Source organism: Oncorhynchus mykiss, chromosome 6 (assembly GCF_013265735.2).
Source record: "Oncorhynchus mykiss isolate Arlee chromosome 6, USDA_OmykA_1.1, whole genome shotgun sequence".
Classification (NCBI taxonomy): Eukaryota; Metazoa; Chordata; class Actinopteri; order Salmoniformes; family Salmonidae; genus Oncorhynchus; species Oncorhynchus mykiss.
In genome coordinates this window covers 50,495,707-50,513,889 of record NC_048570.1, presented here as the reverse complement: position 1 = coordinate 50,513,889, position 18,183 = coordinate 50,495,707, and the positions used below count along the sequence as shown (strand labels likewise).

Below are 18,183 nucleotides of genomic sequence, written 5' to 3'. Positions count from 1 at the left end.
TGATTTGGGAAGATAGTCTTTATTGAATGAAGCAAAAATAATTAAATGGAAAGAATCTTAATCCACTATATGAAAATAAATAAATAATTTGCTTTCTCGTGGAGCCATCCAAACAAAAGGTGATGTCCTGTTTTTTTAATTAGCTATGCAGCTAAAAAGACTCCTCTGGCAATTCATTCATACACCCTCAAAATAATGTTAAATGCTTGAAAACAAATTTGGCACAGGGGTTGCAAGAGGAAAATGAGTACATGAGTTGTTGAGAGACATCTAGAGGTGCCAGGTCTAGTTTATGTCATCTGGATGAGATCAGTGTTTAGCTAGAGTCATGAGAGGACTACATGTAGGGGGGAGGGAAATCAGCTCCAACCTGCTTGCCCTGTTCTGCAGTAGGACAACAGAGCTAGGGGCCATGTATCTAAAGACAGAAGTTGCCCTGACATTGCTATATGAACAATCCTTTACAAACTTCTCCTATGTGGATTTATATACAAGTGCAAACATGGAACTCATTTGACCAGTTCAACACTCATATATAAATGCAAATATGGTACCAACTCATCTCACTGGTTCATCACTCCAATTTCCCTTACCTAAGTCTCAGCCTCTTTCGTGAGAAATGGTGCAAGATGGATAAAAGAGCATTTGTCATGTTAAATGTACTAGTATTTCACTGAAGACAATGTGACAGTGAAAATATTTCCCATTTCCCACATTCAATACCTCATATTCTAATAGCCATTACAAGAATGAGAAAGTTGATTTGAAAGGCAAAAAAACCTAAACACACATACAACCAATAAACAGACAAATGTAAAGCAGTTGCAGATGGTGGTGATGTCAATAGCACTCACCAAGGAGATAGATAGCCCTGGAGAAGAGAGACGGAGGGGTAGAGACCAAGACAAGTTCATCCCTGCAGTGTGCTCAGAGCAGAGAACAGGAGGGGGGGGGGGGGGAACACCTGGTTCTCCTCGAAATGATGTGGTCTGATCATGGACATTGAACTAACCGTTGTGTGTTTTGCCAAATACTAGCAGTACATATCTTAAACTGGTTGCAACAGTTGCCCCGTCCTTTGGCTATGTAAGGAGACCTGCGATGAAACGTGTAAGGAGACACTTTTCAAAAGGATAGCAACAGAATGAAACGCACAGAAAAATATATAAAGCTTTATAAACAATGTGCTTTGGTTACACACACACACAGAGGGCTTAAGCAAAACCCAACACAAGAAGGTTATAGTGTTGGTGAGTGGAGTGTTAACCAGAGAAATACAGGTATAGAAAATAAAAACCAAGCTAAGGATCACTGACTGTACAAAGGTTCTCTTTCCTGACCCCTGACTGGCTGGCTGGCTGGTTGTCTACTGCTAAATGTGTGGTCTTGAGGCATGTGTCTGATGAAGGTGGGGTAGGGCACGCTGAGACAGGACCAGGGGGAGTCGATGAGGGAGGGCCTGGGTAGGGGAAGATAGCAATGACTTAAATGAACAGGACTGTTGCCTTTGTGGGCTAGAGACAGAGACACCCACCAGGAGAGTAGGCTTGCTCTAAGCTCCAAGTCCAGGGGGTATGTGGGCGTATGGGACGGAGAAGGAGGGGCCTCTGGGTTGCAGTGGAGGTTGAAGGCTACCCCTTATCCTGGGACAGAGGAAGCGGGAAGAAAGAGTTACATCTGGTCCTTGAAGGCGTCCAGATCGAAGGCAGTGTCCAGGAAATTCTTCAGCTCCACCAGGTGGGCCTTCTTGTTTCCTGTGGCTGGGGCCGCAGCAGGAGGGCGACCAGCATACCTGAACACACACGTAATGGGAGAGAGTTTAATAAGAGTTTAACTAAACACAGACACACTTAGGAGTGAGGATAAGAGCAGATGAAGGGTTTGTTTACCAGACTGGCTTGGCGCGATCGATGGTGGTGCGCATGCGGGGTTTGACGTAGTCGTAGTAGCCCTGGTTCTTATGCTCCTCTTGGCACCACACCAGGTCGGCATTGGGGTACTTCTCGCTCTCAGCCTTCACCAGGTCGAAGGGGAAGGGGGACAGCTGCAAACAGAGAGACCACGTCATGTCATGAAGAAGAGTAAGGTAGCTCGGAAAGCCAATGTGTCAAACGCGCTAGGTCACGCAAAAGTTTGGCTAAGCATTTTTCTAGTGCATACCGCTCTGTGTGGGAGCCCTGAGGTGTTGAGTGTGTGTGTAGCTACCTGCTCCATGCGAGCAATGGCGACCGTGTCCTCCATGCCGTGGGCCTTGCGTTCCTTGGTGAGTTCGTAGTACACCTTCCCTGTGCAGAAAACGATGCGCTTCACCCCGGCTGGGTTCTGGGCCACTGGGCCATTATCTGGGATCAGGCGCTGGAAGTCTGTGCCTGGAGCACAGCAGGAAGACACAGCAACACTCACCCACTGCCAGACATACAGAGGGCATATACACCAGCACTGTCCTTCACAGACATACACACGCCCACACACACCGTCTTACCTGGCAGCATCTCGTCAAAGTTGGACCTCGCCTCGGGATGGCGCAGCAGGGATTTGGGGGTGAAAACGATGAGCTAGGAAAAGAGGACAGATCAGAGGACAATGAGCTGTAATAAGCAGCTTTAGGGTAAAAATGTTGTTATTGACGGGGACTCACAGGCTTCCTGAAGGGCGCCAGAATCTGCCTCCTCAGCACGTGGAAGAAGTTGCCAGGGTTCGAACAGTTGACCACTATCCAGTTGCAGTCGTGGAGCTGGCGAATGGCAAAGTCTTCTGTGATGCTCTGGTGGAGAGTGAGAAGAAAGGGTAAGGACTAAGGCTGTTACGGTGATTCCACGTTACCCGTGAGTCACGGTAACTAGGCTTCTCAAAAACTGCGCTTTGATGCCGCTGATGGTCATTAGTAGCTTACCAAACTTGCTAACGGCCAGTCGCTAATGCTGGTACTCAGCACTATTGTCCATCTAATCACTAAGCTGCAAATACCAAATCAAACACTTCATGAGACTCCTGGCATTCAGAGTTTGAGTGGAATAGGATCACCTGTTGCGCAACGAGAGCGAGCTCCTCATAGCTGGTTGACACATGGAATAAAATAAGTGTTCCTGTTAGGCAACATTTGTACAGGCAATGCTATGCAATTGCATGATAAAACAGAGTTGACGACCTCTATTAAAAAGAGGAGGAACCCATCAACTAGGCCTACTATATTTTTTTCGCAACTTTTCATATATTAAGCACATTACTTTGCTTTTCAACTGGAGTAGCCTACATGGCTGCCATGAAAATGAACTGCGGAGAAAAGCTTTCTTCAAATACTATTCAAGTGCATATGGATGCTGTCTTTTTACCCTGTCCCTGTGCCAACAGGTGCATGATAATGGCCCATTCTAAATCAAAACTAATTTCACACATACAGTGCTTTCGGAAAGAATTCAGACCCCTTCATCTTTCCCACATTGTTACTTTACAGCCATATTCTAAAATTGAGTAAATATATTTTTTACTCAATCTACACACAATACCCCATAATGACAAAGTGAAGAGTTTATTTTTATATTTGCAAATGTTTAAAATGAAAAAGTGTTCTTTGCTATGACACTCAAAATTGAGCTCAGGTGCAACCTGTTTCCATTTATCATCCTTGAGATGTTTCTTCAACTTGGAGTCCACCTGTGGTAAATTCAATTGATTGGACATGATTTGGAAAGGCACACACCTGTCTATATATGGTCCCACAGTTGACAGTGCACGTCAGAGCAAAAACCAAGCCATGGGGTCGAAGGAATTGTCAGTAGAGATCCTTGACAATATTGTGTCAAGGCACAGATCTGGGGAAGGGTACCAAAAAAATTCTGAAGCATTGAAGGTCCCCAAGAACACAGTGGCCTTCATTATTCTTAAATTAAAGAAGTTTGGAACCACCAAGACTCTTCCTAGAGCTGGCCGCCCGGCCAACCTGAGCAATCGGGGGAGAAGGGCCTTGGTCAGGGAGGTGACCAAGAACCCAATGTTCACCCTGAAAGAGCTCCAGAGTTCCTCTGTGGGAGGGGAGAACCTTCCAGAGGGACAACCTTCCAGAGGGACAACCATCTCTGCAGCACTCTACCAATCAGGCCTTATGGTAGAGCGGCCAGACGGAAGACACACTTCAGTAAAAGGCACATAACAGCCAGCTTGGAGTTTGCCAAAAGGCACCTAAAGGACTCTGACCATGAGAAACAAGATTCTCCGGTCTGATGAAACCAAGATTGAACTCTTTTGCCTGAATACCAAGCGTCATGTCTGGAGGAAACCTGGCACCATCCCTACAGCGAAGCATGGTAGTGGCAGCATCATGCTGTGGGGATGTTTTTCAGCAGCAGGGACACTAGTTAGCATCGAGGGAAAGATGAACGGAGTAAAGTACAGAGATCCTTGATGAAAACCTGCTCCAAAGTACTCATGACCTCAGACTGGGGCAAAGCTTCAACTTCCAACAGGACAACAACCCTAAACACACAGCCAAAACAATGCAGGAGTGGCTTCGGGACACATCTCTGAATGTCCTTGAGTGGCCCAACCAGAGCCCGGACTTGAACCTGATCGAACATCTCTAGAGAGACCTTAAAATAGCTGTGCTGCAACACTCCCCATCCAACTTGACAAACCTTGAGAGGATCTGCAGAAAAAATTAAACTCCCCAAAACACAAGTGTGCCAAGCTTGTAGTGTCATACCCAAGAAGACTCGTGGCTGTAATCGTTGCTTCAACAAAGTACTGAGTAAAGGGTCTGAATACTTATGTAAATGTGAGTTTTTTAATTTTTTAAAAGAAAATCGCAAAGAAAATCTAAAAAACTGTTTTGGCTTTGTCATGGGTTATTGGGTGTAAAAAAAAACAATACAATCGATTTTAGAATAAGGCTGTAACATAACAAAATGTGGAAAAAGTCAAGGGGTCTGAATATTTTCCAAATGCACTGTAAAGGCGAGATTAAATTGAGAATAATCTTAATGGTGAGAATATTAGAACATGTGAATGTTTTCCAGTGTTTGCAGTCTAAGACTAGTTCAAATCATAGTCGTATGCATCATGTAGCCTAGCCCATAAGGCCTGTGTGTGTTGCTACGGTTTGTATCACAACTGAAGTGGCTAAATAACTCCAAACGTAGCCTATAGGCCCAAGACACCTGGAACACAGTTGGAGAACCCATAGCCTACAGTAACTAGCTCACGTCAGAAGTAGATGTTCATTTATGTTTCTCAAATGTCAAAATTCGAAGTTGTTGAAAACATCAACGTTTAAGGTTAAGTTTAAACATTAATGCCACATTTTTAAGGTTAGGGATATGTTTAGGCATTAACTCAGAAAGGTTTAGTTAAGGCTTAGGATAAGCTTAAAACAAAAATCTCAAAAACAACTTATAACCTTTGGAGGCAGATGCTTACAGTGGCATTAACTCTGAATGGTCAAGTTAAGGGTTAAGGATTGGGATAGGCTTAAAACAAACATGGAAAGGTGGCATCCTATGAAGGTGCCACACTGAAAGTCACTGAGCTCTTCAACAAGGCCATTCTACTGCCAATGTTTGTCTGTGAAGATTGCATGGCTGTGTGCTCGATTTTATACAACTATCAGCAACGGGTGTCTGAAATAGCCGAATCCACTAATTTGAAGGGGTGTCTACATACTTTTGTATATATAGTGAATATTAGTAGGCTATATGTAAAGGCCAGATTAAATTGAGAATAGTCAGTGAAAATATTATCAAGTGCTTGTCAAATTGTGAATGATTGTGTTTGTGCAGCCCGCACAAGAAACAGAGCAGAGCACGTGTCATTCATGACTCTTTTCAAATCATCATTAGTCGCAAAATATCCTTTCTATTTTATTCAGCTCATGTTCAATTGTATTGGTCTTACTATAAAATAATACCACGGGAATTAAGCAAATCTTACCTGCTAAATTAACTAGTGTAGCCAACAACCATATGGCATAGCCAGATCAGGGCGTAAGATAAGGACAACTCAGAACATGTTATGCTGTTCTTCTGAAATAGGCGACATTTTCTTCATATCATGTTTCTTTACACCTGCCTAAAATAACAAAGTTATTGTGAGTGTAGGCTATATTAAATTGATTTATTAGACTTAAAAAATGTAGATGTTGAAAAAGGTACGCATCAGTGGCTTATAGGCTATAGTGGGAAGCTGGAAATGCTAAACGTGTTTTTATGTTAATTAATGGTCAATTACCGTGAGACTGGTATTTATTTGCATGACAATCAGACTGACAAAATTTCAGAACCTCTACAGTCCTAGCAAGGACCAGTTCCGGTTTCATCTCACATTAAGTACCATGCCACTGAAGCTTTGGGGGTGTTTAAATTTGAATTTCACATTCTGTTTATGGCACGTCTATATTGTACCCCCTCAGTAGATGAGACCAACGTATACATTTGCTAGTACACAGTGTGCCGGAGACACTTCAACTATCTGTTTCCGTTGCAAAATGACCTTAATATTACCCTAGAGCAGTGGTAAACAAAGTCTTGGTCGCGACCCCCACCAAAATATAGTAATAATAATAACAAAAAAAATACACATTCCATGGGAAAATATACAAACGTTTTTTGAAGATAATCTGAAAAATATAATTTTATTGAGTAAATGTATTTATTGGTTTCTTTTCATGTTGATAAGAGATGAAAATGCAATAAATCGAAGGTTATTTGTTGATGTAAAAATATAAATGTATAGATTTTAAGGTTGTGTCATTAGATATGGGTTGCGAGAAATTCTTGGGGAAAAAAATGTGGTCCCTGCTGAAAAAGTTTGAATTACCACCGCCTTAGACATAGATTCCACTCTATTTGGAAGAAAATGTCAAGATATGTCAATGTCAGGCAAGAACTAGAATACATGAACAGCCCTTTGGATACAAAAGGCAGTGCAGAATGATTAGAAGTGAGGGTTTGACTTACCGGGAGCACGTCAGGATCATCGTTGCACATCTGGAGAAATCTCTCTGGACGAGCAGAGGAGTGTTCTGGGCCCTGTGGAGGAGAGCAGTGAGGTCACTAGGGCTGGCACAGAAAATCAACGATTATGGATGCATATAATAACCGTCATATTAACAATGTTTTTAATAAACTATTTTCAAGTACAGTATCAGTCAAAAGTTTGGACATCTACTCATTCAAGGGTTTTTCTTTATTTATTGTTACTAATTTCTACATTGTATAATAATGGTGAAGACATCAAAACGATGAAATAACACATGTGGAATCATGTAGTAACCAAAAAAGTGCTAAACAAATCAAAATATATTTTAGATTCTTCAAAGTAGCCACCCTTTGCCTTGACAGCTTTGCACACACTTGGCATTCTCAACCAGCTTCACCTGGAATGCTTTTCAAAAAGTCTTGAAGGTTCCCACATATGCTGAGCACAAATCTCAGTTGGATTGAGGTCAGGTGATTGTGGAGGCTAGGTCATCTGATCCATCACTGTCCTTCTTGGTCAAATAGCCCTTACACAGCCTGGATTTGTGTTGGGTCATTGTACTGCTGAAAAACAAATGATAGTCCCACTAAGCCCAAACCAGATGGGATGGCATATCACTGCAGAATGCTGGTTAAGTGTGCCTTGATTTCTAAATAAATCACTGACAGTGTCACCAGCAAAGCACCCACACACCATTACACCACCTCCTCCATGCTTCACAGTGGGAACCACACATGCAGAGATCATCCAAACCAAAAACCTCTAATTTGGACTCATCAGACCAAAGGATTTCCACTGGTCAAATGTCCATTGCTCGTGTTTCTTGGCTCAAGCAAATATCTTATTATTGGTGTCCTTAGTAGTGTTTTCTTTGGAGCAATTCAACCATGAATGCCTGATTCACGCAGTCTCCTCTGAACGGTTGATATTGAGATGTGCCTATTACTTCAACTCTGTAAAGCATTTATTTGGGCTGTAATTTGGCTGGTAACTCTAATGAACTTATCCTCTGCAGCAGAGGTAACTCCGGGTCTTCCTTTCCTGTGGAGGTCCTCATAAGAGACAGTTTCAATATAGCGCTTGATGGTTTTTGCGACTGCACTTGAAGAAACTTTCAAAGTTCTTGAATTTTTCCGTATTGACTGACCTTCATGTCTTAAAGTAATGATGGACTGTCGTTTTGCTTTGCTTATTTGAGCTGTTCTTCTTCTTGTCATAATATGGACTTGGTCTTTTACCAAATAGGGCTATCTTCTGTATACCACCCCTACCTTGTCACAACACAAACGACTGGCTCAAACTTAAGAAATTCCTAAATTTAACTTTTAACAAGGCACACCTTTTAATTGAAATACATTCCACCTCATGAAGCTTGTTGAGAAAATGCAGAGCTGTCATCAAGACAAAGGGTGGCTACTTTGAAGAACCTCCAATATAGAATATATTTTACTACATGATTCCGTATGTGTTATTTCATAGTTTTGATGTCTTCACTATTATTGTACAGTTAATAAAAGAGTAAAAATAAAGAAAACACTTAAATGAGCATGTAGTGTAAAGAAATGATTATGAACAATTGTTTGAAACGCCATCTCCTCCCTTCAACTGGTGCTATGGGGTACTCACCATGCCCTCCATGCCGTGGGGCAGCAGCAGGACTATGCCATTCTGGCGGACCCACTTGGCCTGGCCGGGGCAAATGAACTGGTCGATTATGCACTGGGCTGTGTTGTGGAAGTCTCCGAACTGGGCCTCCCACAGGACCAGGGCATTGGGACTGGCCATGGCAAAGCCCAGCTCGAAACCTGACAACAGAGACCGAGGGAAAGAAAGAAAGAGAGAGCGAGAGAATGAGTTAGAAAGAGAGGTTCCTAACTCAAGACTCATTTGCCGAGATAGTCAGCGATCAAGGATAAAATCTCTCCGGGTTGGTGTATCGTTGTGAATGTTGGTTGCTTGCGCTCTCGTCGCGGACAATTAGGTCGCTGTGTGTCTCCTTTCATACAAAATGACTGGTCGCTAGGTCCCCGATTATCTTGCCAAGTGTGAGTCCCCAGTTAGTAGCAGGTGGAGATAGTAGTAAGGGATTATTTGAATGAGAGTTCCTGTGATATTTCCCAGTTTCTCTGAATCTGTTTCCATAGTAAATGTTTTCACAGTAATTGTGAGGTGTAGAGTGACTGACCCAGCACGCCGTACTCAGACAGGGAGCTGTTGCAGACGGTGTAGGGGGCCTGGTTGGGGGCCACGTGGTTCATGGGGATGCAAACTCTCTTGTCCACGTTCTGGTCGTGCAGCACATGGTGTCGGTGACTGGCAGGGAGGGAAACACACAGCAGGGACAATGAGGGACAAGAGACAAGATCTGCATCCCAAATGGCAGCCTGTACCCTACTTTTGACCAGAGACCATCATTTGGGACACACTTAAGATGACATGCTCAAAAATTGAATTTTTTTATTTGCCTGGGACTGAAAGTCCCTCTCGTCACCTGAAGGTGCCCCTCTCCACGTCCTGGCCGCTGAGGCGAACGTGGATGCCCTCTTTGAGCAGAGAGCCAAAGGCCATGTATTCTCCCAGGGCCCAGTCCACCGTGCGGTTCTTGATCATCTCCCCTCGGGCCTTCAGGATACGGCTCAGACCTACGGAGGAGTGCAAACCAGACACTTGTCACCGGGTGCAAATCTTGCTGTGTTTACACAGCCAGAGTCAATAAAAGAGCCATGTCTTCACTCTGCACTTTGGCTCTTTTGCTTTTGACTCTCCCGCCAGAGGATTTAAAAAGTTAAAAGGCATAGAGATGCATAATATTATTATGTTCTTAATTCTATGGTTTAGAGTAGGGTTCACCTCCATGGATGGTGAAGTCTTCGACTGGCACTGAGGAGGCCACCTGACCGATGTGGGTCAGCTCCTCCTCAGTTAGGCCAGTGGACGGGCAGGTCAGGCTCTTGGGCTGGCCATCCAGGTTGAAAAAACCTACACACACACACACACACACACACAGGTCCATTATTCACAACACACACACACATGGCATTGTGTATGTGTGTCTGTGAGCTGTTAACCCACTCACCAGGCCAGGGAGAGTCCAGCCAGTGTTTGATGTGGAGGATCTTCTCATCCTTGGAGCGAACATGTGCCTCCTCACAGATCTTATCATACTTTGCAATCTCCTCCTGTAGAGAGAGGGAGATGGAAGGCAGAAGTGGAGAGGGTGACTCCTCGGCTCTACTCTATGGAGAGTGTGAGAGATATGGTCGAAGTGGTTGAGCTCTGACCTCGTACTCCTGTCTCGTGACGACCCCCTCTGCAATGAGTTTCTCGCCATACTTCTGCATCACTCCCTTCTGCTTCTTGATCTGCTTGTACATCAGGGGCTGAGTGAACATGGGCTCGTCCATCTCGTTGTGTCCCAACCGCCGGTAGCACACCTGCCGACACACAAACATTGTTAATAAACACACACGGACAGACCTGCCAACCTGATCAAAGCCGTGGCGGCACCCCCCCGCGACGGCATGCGCGACAACCACACTGCCCAAATAATAGGCATTTTTTGGACCTAATAAGGAGGTTGGCAGAATGCCTCAGTAGGAATTGTAGGCTATAGACTTTATGGGTTCTTGATAATTAGTTGCTCTTCAGTAGCTAACTAGAAAAAGGTCTCTCACTAGGACTTTCTGACAAGGTGGTGCTGATGTAAGACTAAGGTTGGGTAGGGGAGAGGTCCAGAGGGGGTTAACTTGTTTTAGATCTCCATCCCTGACCTAATCCATCAAGTTAGGTCTGACTATTGGCTACCATTCATTCAACATTTGTGAACGGACTAATATCACATCATTAGCAGTCTACTGTTGACATACAGATATATCAAGAGGACAGATAGATCAAGAACTGATTAATTAACATTTGCCTACTAATCTTTAACAGTCCAATATAACTTTCTGTGGACGCCATGAGCGGAACAGGTCTCAGGGCGTGTCTGTTTCCATCCACGCAGTGACGCACACTGAACTACCGCAACAGCGCACATGTTTCCATGCCCGTAAATGAGCTCGCTCCTACTACCTGACAAGAAAGTGTTCTCGCTTAGTTGACTAAACACTGTAGCTAACTACCATGTCGTAATGACGCCTTAGCTAAGGTGCTAACTATGAAATAATAATGGTTATGTGCTTGACAAACACATACAATTAAGGAAAATGTATTTAGCAAACAGCCATTCCCCCCACACTTTTCCCTCACACATCAGAGGTATCAGACGAAGTGAGGAACTGCCATCCAGTTCGAGGGAAGAAATAGTACTAAGACGACGGGGGTCAGGCTGGAGCAACTCAGCTCTAACTTCAGACGGTTGAGTCAAATACCACAATGCCCCAACTAAAAACCTATTTTTGTGTATTTTAAATCAAACTTTGTCACATGCGCCGACTACAACAAGTGTATACCTTACAGTGAAATGCTTACTTACATTTGCTAACTTATTTTAGGATAGTTTTTCGTATCAGCATCCTTTAACCTCAAATTACGTGCATGGTACACAAAATGTGTGCAAGTTGGCAGGTCTGCACACACAAACACAGCCCCTGATCTTGGGTCAGTTATTAATTTCCCCCCATGAATGGTTAAGGTTAGGATTGGGGGAAGGGAAGCTGATCCTAGTTCTGTACCTAGGGAACTATACTCACCAGGTCCACCACCACGTCCTTGTGGAAGGTGGCTCTCCACTCGGCGGCCACGTTGCACACGTACACCACAGCCTCAGGGTCGTCAGCATTCACGTGGAAGATGGGAGCATTGACCACCCGGGCCACGTCAGTGGGGTACGGAGAGGAGCGCGCCATACGGGGGTCAGTGGTGAAGCCAATCTGGGGGAAGTTAGGGGTTGTGAGGGTTAGCACACCAGCCATTCACACAACCACTGGTTTTCTACCATGGCTGGAACAAAGACTATTTGTATCTTCTCCAGACCAGGTGTGGTCAGTGGTTAGATTGGCGTGTGTGTGCGCACACCTGGTTGTTGACGACCACATGCACCGTGCCGTGGGTGGAGTAGGACGGCAGGTCGCTGAGATGGAAGGTTTCGTACACAACGCCCTGACCGGCAAAGGCAGCATCACCGTGCATCAGGATGGACATCACCTGGAACATAAACAATCCAACGTCAAATGCAGAACACTTACAATCCATTCTTGCTTGAGGTAATAACTCATCAAATAAAGTCAGATTGGTGAAAGCGATATGGTGGAAACCATATTTTCACTCATCCGGTACAGATCAGTGTGTAAGTGAAGGGCAGAAAAAGGGGCGTCTTTTTCTTTTTGTTGGTGCCGAAATCTGGGATCGAACCGAAAGGGTGACTTTCTACAGTACACAAAAGGACTATGATCTCTGCAAGTACTCCCTTGTCACTTTGAGAAAAATAAATACACCGTGTTCAAAACCAGCGGTGTCGGTCCGTACCTTGTGTCCCTCGGTGTCTCCGCAGTAGAACTGCTCGGCCTTGGTCTTGCCCTGCACCACGGGGTCCACAGCCTCCAGGTGGGAGGGGTTGGCCATGAGGGACAGAGTGATGTTGCGGTCGGTCACACGGTTGATCCTTCTGTGGTACATCCCCAGGTGGTACTTGACATCACCAGAGCCCTGCAACAACAACAGAGTCAAACATACTAGCAGTAGAATACCGCTAGGCATCTACAATAGAGCCACACATTCAGGCAATTCAGTAGCTGTGTTCCAATTAGTGCAGTCAAGAATTGCAGTTGGTGGGCTAGATGGGACTCGCCTCATCAGCAGCCTCCAGCTTAGAGTCAAACTGGCAGAAGATCTGCTCCAGCTCCTTGCGGATGACGTTGGCCAGCACGTTCAGACGACCCCTAGGAGATTGTGAGCATGTGTCAGAGGAGAGAAGGCTGAAAGTCAAACCATGTTGCAGAAACTCAAGCATCCCCTCACCTTGTGCTCCTTTTGTTATTACCCACCTGTGTGGCATGCCCATGACGACGTTCTCCACACCCTTCTCGCTGGACTTGTCGATGATGGTCTTGAGGGCGGGGATCAGAGACTCGCAGCCCTCCAGGCCGAAGCGCTTCTCTGACGACCACTTCCTCTGGAGGAACTCCTCGAACCTGCGGTACACAAAGCAAGTCGTCAGCACACGGCCATATCCCTTTGGAGAGAAGGACTCCAGAAATCTCCTATGATATTAGTTTGCAGGATTGGTCCAATGCAGGGCTCCAGAGAAGAAAACAAATCACCTGGTGGCACTAACTTTTTGGTGATGCCACCCCATGATATGTTCACACCAAAAAATAATCTGTGGCGTGACGCAATAGAAAAATTTGTAATCATTTTATAAAGTCATTCACTGTGCTTTATTAGGGACGTAAGACTAAGATGCTATTCAAGAAATATGTTGTTTCAACATGTCCATGCAGGAATACATGACCAAAAATATTTTTATGTGCAACCTAATCCAGTGACTCGTATTTTGGATTGACAATAAGGCTATTGATATTACATTTTTTGTTCAATAAAGATGAATTTAGCCTACATTTTTATTTGCACTATTATCATAGGCTAATTGATTTGGGGCTAATTCACCTCCTGAGTAAGTAAAACTCAAAACACATTAGCTATATTGCTAACTCTAAACATAATACCCACTGCTGGTAGCCATGTATTAATAAAACAGTAAATTCATTATCCTAAAAAAAAACTTGGCTACTGCCCAATGACACCTGCACTCGCAAGGGCCGATGTGCATTTCGTACACAGCATCTCAAAGCCGAATCAATTATCTTGCTTGTAAAATAGCTGCTAGAGCTCAATATTTAGAGTTGAGAAATAAAAATGATTGACAGAAAGTTGACTCTCCCATCATCAACACTGACAACAGTAGTTGCTTCTAGGGCTGCACAATGAATAGAATTGTAATCGAAATTGCAATATTGATGTGTGCTACTCAGTTCATTTTTATAGTTTATTCCAGTCTCCATGTCTCTCAACTCAATTTCACTTGAGGGGCTTTATTGGCATGGGAAACATATGTTTACATTGCAAAAGCAAGTGAAATATATAATAAACAACAGTAAAATAAACAAAAGATTAACAGTAAACATTACACTCCAAAATAATAAAGACATTTCAAATGCCATACAGTGTTGTAATGATGTGCAAATAGTGAAAGCACAAAATGGAAAATAAATAAACAAATATAGGTTGTGTTTACAATGGTGTTTGTTCTTCACTGGTTGCCCTTTTCTTGTGGCAGCAGATCACATTTTGTTGCCATGATTGCACACTGGTATTTCACTCAATAGAAATGGGAGTTTATCAAAATGTGATTTTTTTCTCGAAATCTTTGTGGATGTGTGTCGTCTGAGGGAAATATGTCTCTCTAATATGGTCAAACATTTGGCAGGAGTTTTGGAAGTGCAGCTCAGTTTCCACCTCATTTTGTGGTCAGTGTGCACATAGCCTGTCTTCCCTTGAGAGCCAGGTCTGCCTTTGGTGGCCTTTCTCAATTGCAAGTCTGTAAGTAGTTTCAAAGATCCCCATAAATATGGGTCAGTCACAGTGGTCAGGTATTCTGCCACTGCGTACTCTGTTTAGGGCCAAATAGCATTCTAGTTTGCTCAGTTTTTTTGTAAATTCTTTCCAATGTGTCAAGTATTATAGAAAGCGGTCGATGACGTGGCAGGTGGCAGCGTGGTATGCACAGCTTGTCCCATGAATTAATCACAAAAATTGAGGATTAACTGATAACTACGAAACAAACATTCTGTATAATATAGAGAATCTGGAATTATTTACTGATCAGCTCGAAAAAGAAATGGATACATCGAAGTGAACAAGAGGAGACCTTTCCTCGAGTTCTGCGAGCGAAACAGGAGGAAAGCCACAGTCTAAAATTACGAACTTAAAATTGGAGGGGGACATTTTTATAACCATGCTTCCAGAAGATATAGCATTGCTTACAAGCGAGCAGCTAAAAAAAATAATGATTTATTGCCTGGGCAACTGGGGAAGGCTGAGGCCTTAAAAACAGGAATGGATTACAGTAATACAATGATGGAAGAAATACAAGCGTAAAATAATATATTGAAAACTACTGTGGACTCCCTAAAAGACACTACAGAGAGGCTACGGTATGATAAAACGAAAGCCGAATTACTTGATCTAAAGTGCAGAAGTATGATAAATAATATTGTTATAATGGGAAAAAAGGAGGATGAATACAATCAGTTAACGGAGGAAAAAGTCAGGGTGTTCATGAAACGTAATCTCAAGATGACGGACGAACAGGTGCAAACAACTGATTTTCAAAGAGCACACCAGATGGTGGCAGAGTAGATGGAAGGCCCCGTCCGATCGTAGCTATGCTAACCCACTACAAAATGAAATTTGCCTTGTTGCAACAGGGTAGAGAATTGAAAAACACCCCATTCTCTATTAATGAACCATTTCCTCATGAAATAGTGGAGAGACGAAGTGCCCTGTACCCCACTTCAAAAGGCTCAGAGCAGAGAAGCAGTGGTTGTGAGTGATAGCTATCTCCTGCGGAAGTAGTCCCCGATACATACTTACACCACATTACACAGGACAAATATGGATAGAGTTTTTTTTATACAGAAACATTTTTTTTTTGCATTAACAACTTTTTTGTTGTTTTTATTCATGCTTTATGGAACTGTGGACAAGGTTGGATTTATGGTAATGCAGAATGGGTATGATGAACTTATCCTTTTTCTATTTAGGCAACATGGAACTTTGAACTATATGGAAGTAATATCAGGTTTTTCGATTTAGGGGAAGGCGAGGATGGGTAAGGCTGACTTTCTTCTCTTTCTAATTTTTTTTTGCATTTAATTTGAAGATTGTACATTAGAAATACCAAGGTACTTTGTTTGTTTAATATGATATGTCCTAATTGTAGAGGTCGGGTATATTATGACTTAAAATCTGTTATATAGTGCGGCCCTTGTTTGCCGATGTAAATCGGAATGATTAGGTTTTAAGATAAAATGTTATAAATATAAATACATGTATTATAGGGCTAGGATAAAGGATTATATCATTAAAAACCTGCATATGTTCTCTATTGGAATAGGCCTACACGATCCTAAAATAATTGGTTGGGCCAGTACCCGAAAGGTTGCTAGATCGAATCTCTGAGCTAACAAGGTATAAATCTGCTGTTCCGCCCCTGAACAATGTAGTTAACCCACTGTTCCTAGGCCATCTTATGTAAATAAGAATTTGTTCTTAACTGACTTGCCTAGTTAAAGGTTAAATAAATAATAATAATAATAAACATTAAAAAAATAATTCTCAATATAAAAAATATAAAACAGATGACACAAACAACTGGATTCGGTATCCCTTTCTTGCCCTGCCTCCAGTCCACTTACCGATATCTGAACAAGAGAGCCTCATCGAAATTGCAGCAAGCGGTTCTGTGAAAACGGAATGAAATCAGAAGCCACTGGATTGGGCTGCGCTCAGAGTATCAAATTGCGCTGTTAAGACACTGATGCCCTTCGCAACCACGTACCGATGTGAGAGTGGATTCTCAGCCCTCACTAGCATAAACTAAATACAGACAGACTGTGTGTGGAAAATGATTTAAGACTGAGACGCCAATACAACACAACATTGCAGAGTTATGTGCATCCTTTCAAGCACACCCTTCTCATTAGGTTATTCACAATTTTTGATGAACAAATAAGGTTTTATATGTAAGATGGTTAAATAAAGAGCAAAATTATTAATAAATATTATTTGTCACTTGCCATGAGCTGGGTTGTGACAAAAACCTCACATGCATTCTTATGTTGAATAAATGTTAGAATGATGGGGAAAAAACAACATTTGAGAGTGTGCTGACACTGGTACGCAGCTGGAGGTTGAATGTTTTAAGGGGTACGGGACTATAAACAATTTGGGAACCACTGCTCTAGGGCAGCAGTGTCTAGATGGAATTTGTATTCGTAGTCCTGACAACTGGACCTTTTATGGAACACCATTATTTTTGTCTTACTGAGATTTACGGTCAGGGCACAGGTCTGACAATCTGTGCAGAAGATCTAGGTGCTGCTGTACACCCTCCTTGGTTGGGGACAGACGCACCAGATCATCAGCAAACAGTAGACATTTGACTGCAGCTGGGTGCTGCAGACTGTTCTCTAGTGCCCTCGCCAATTCGTTGATATATGTTGAAGAGGGTTGGTTTTCAGCTGCATCCCTGTCTCACCCCCTCGGGCCATTTGGAATGAAAGTTATTTTGTGTGCCAATTTTAACCGCAAACTTGTTGTTTGTGTACATAGATTTTGTACTGTGTTTTTCCCCCCAACACCACTTTCTATCAATTTGTATAACAGACCCTCATGCCAAATTGAGTCAAAAGCTTTTTAGAAATCAACAAAGCATGAGAAGACTTTGCCTTTGTTTTAGTTTGTTTGTCAATTAGGGTGTGCAGGGTGAATACGTGGTCTGTCATACGGTAATTTGCAAAAAAGCCAATTTGACATTTGCTCACTACATTGTTTCTGCTGAGGAAATGTACAAGTCTGCTGTGGAAATGTACAAGTCTGCTGTTTATGATAATGCAGAGGATTTTCCCAAGGTTGCTGCTGATGCATTTCCCCCGGTAGTTATTGGGGTCAAATATGTCTCCACTTTTGTTGATTGGGGTGATCAGTCCTTGTTTCCAAATATTGGGGAAGATGCCAGAGTGAATATGATGTTAAATAGTTTAAGTATAGCCAATTGGAATTTGTGGTCTGTATATCTTATCATTTCATTTAGGATACCATCAACCCCACAGGCCTTTTTGGGTTGGAGTGCTTTGCATTTTTTCCTGTAGTTCATGCAATGCAATTGGAGAATCCAGTGGGATCTGGTAGTCTTTAATAGTTGATTCTAAGATTTGTATTTGATCATGTAGATGTTTTTGCTGTTTGTTCTTTGTTATAGAGCCAAAAATATTGGAAAAGTGGTTTACCCATAGATCTCCATTTTGGATAGATTATTCTTTGTGTTGTTTGTCCAGGAAATTGTCAAGAAGAGATTGAATTTGTTGTTGCCGAATAGTTTGGTAGATTTCCACACTATTTTCCTTTCATTTATAGCATTTCTTAATATTATTCAGCCTCATGATTGAGCACAGCTCTGTTCAAGTTGAGTGTGATTTTGCTGTGATCTGATAG

General features: G+C 42.8%; 1 protein-coding gene across 3 annotated transcripts in view; it reads right to left on the bottom strand.

Annotated features, from left to right (window-relative positions):
- The window catches only part of ogdha (oxoglutarate dehydrogenase a), a 70,374-nt gene continuing 52,191 nt past the window's right edge, over positions 1 to 18,183 (bottom strand). For all 3 annotated transcript variants that reach the window (XM_021606722.2, XM_021606719.2, XM_021606721.2), the window contains 17 exons: positions 12,954 to 13,100; positions 12,758 to 12,848; positions 12,436 to 12,615; positions 11,986 to 12,114; positions 11,661 to 11,840; positions 10,251 to 10,403; positions 10,046 to 10,148; positions 9,820 to 9,948; positions 9,461 to 9,611; positions 9,155 to 9,282; positions 8,596 to 8,774; positions 6,948 to 7,019; positions 2,639 to 2,764; positions 2,483 to 2,555; positions 2,206 to 2,369; positions 1,890 to 2,044; positions 1 to 1,792 (listed from right to left, as the gene is read on the bottom strand). In XM_021606722.2, coding sequence (XP_021462397.1) covers positions 1,672 to 1,792; positions 1,890 to 2,044; positions 2,206 to 2,369; positions 2,483 to 2,555; positions 2,639 to 2,764; positions 6,948 to 7,019; positions 8,596 to 8,774; positions 9,155 to 9,282; positions 9,461 to 9,611; positions 9,820 to 9,948; positions 10,046 to 10,148; positions 10,251 to 10,403; positions 11,661 to 11,840; positions 11,986 to 12,114; positions 12,436 to 12,615; positions 12,758 to 12,848; positions 12,954 to 13,100 — 2,281 coding nt within the window. In that variant the 3' untranslated portion in view covers positions 1 to 1,671. The remainder of the gene's footprint in view (positions 1,793 to 1,889; positions 2,045 to 2,205; positions 2,370 to 2,482; positions 2,556 to 2,638; positions 2,765 to 6,947; positions 7,020 to 8,595; positions 8,775 to 9,154; positions 9,283 to 9,460; positions 9,612 to 9,819; positions 9,949 to 10,045; positions 10,149 to 10,250; positions 10,404 to 11,660; positions 11,841 to 11,985; positions 12,115 to 12,435; positions 12,616 to 12,757; positions 12,849 to 12,953; positions 13,101 to 18,183) is intronic.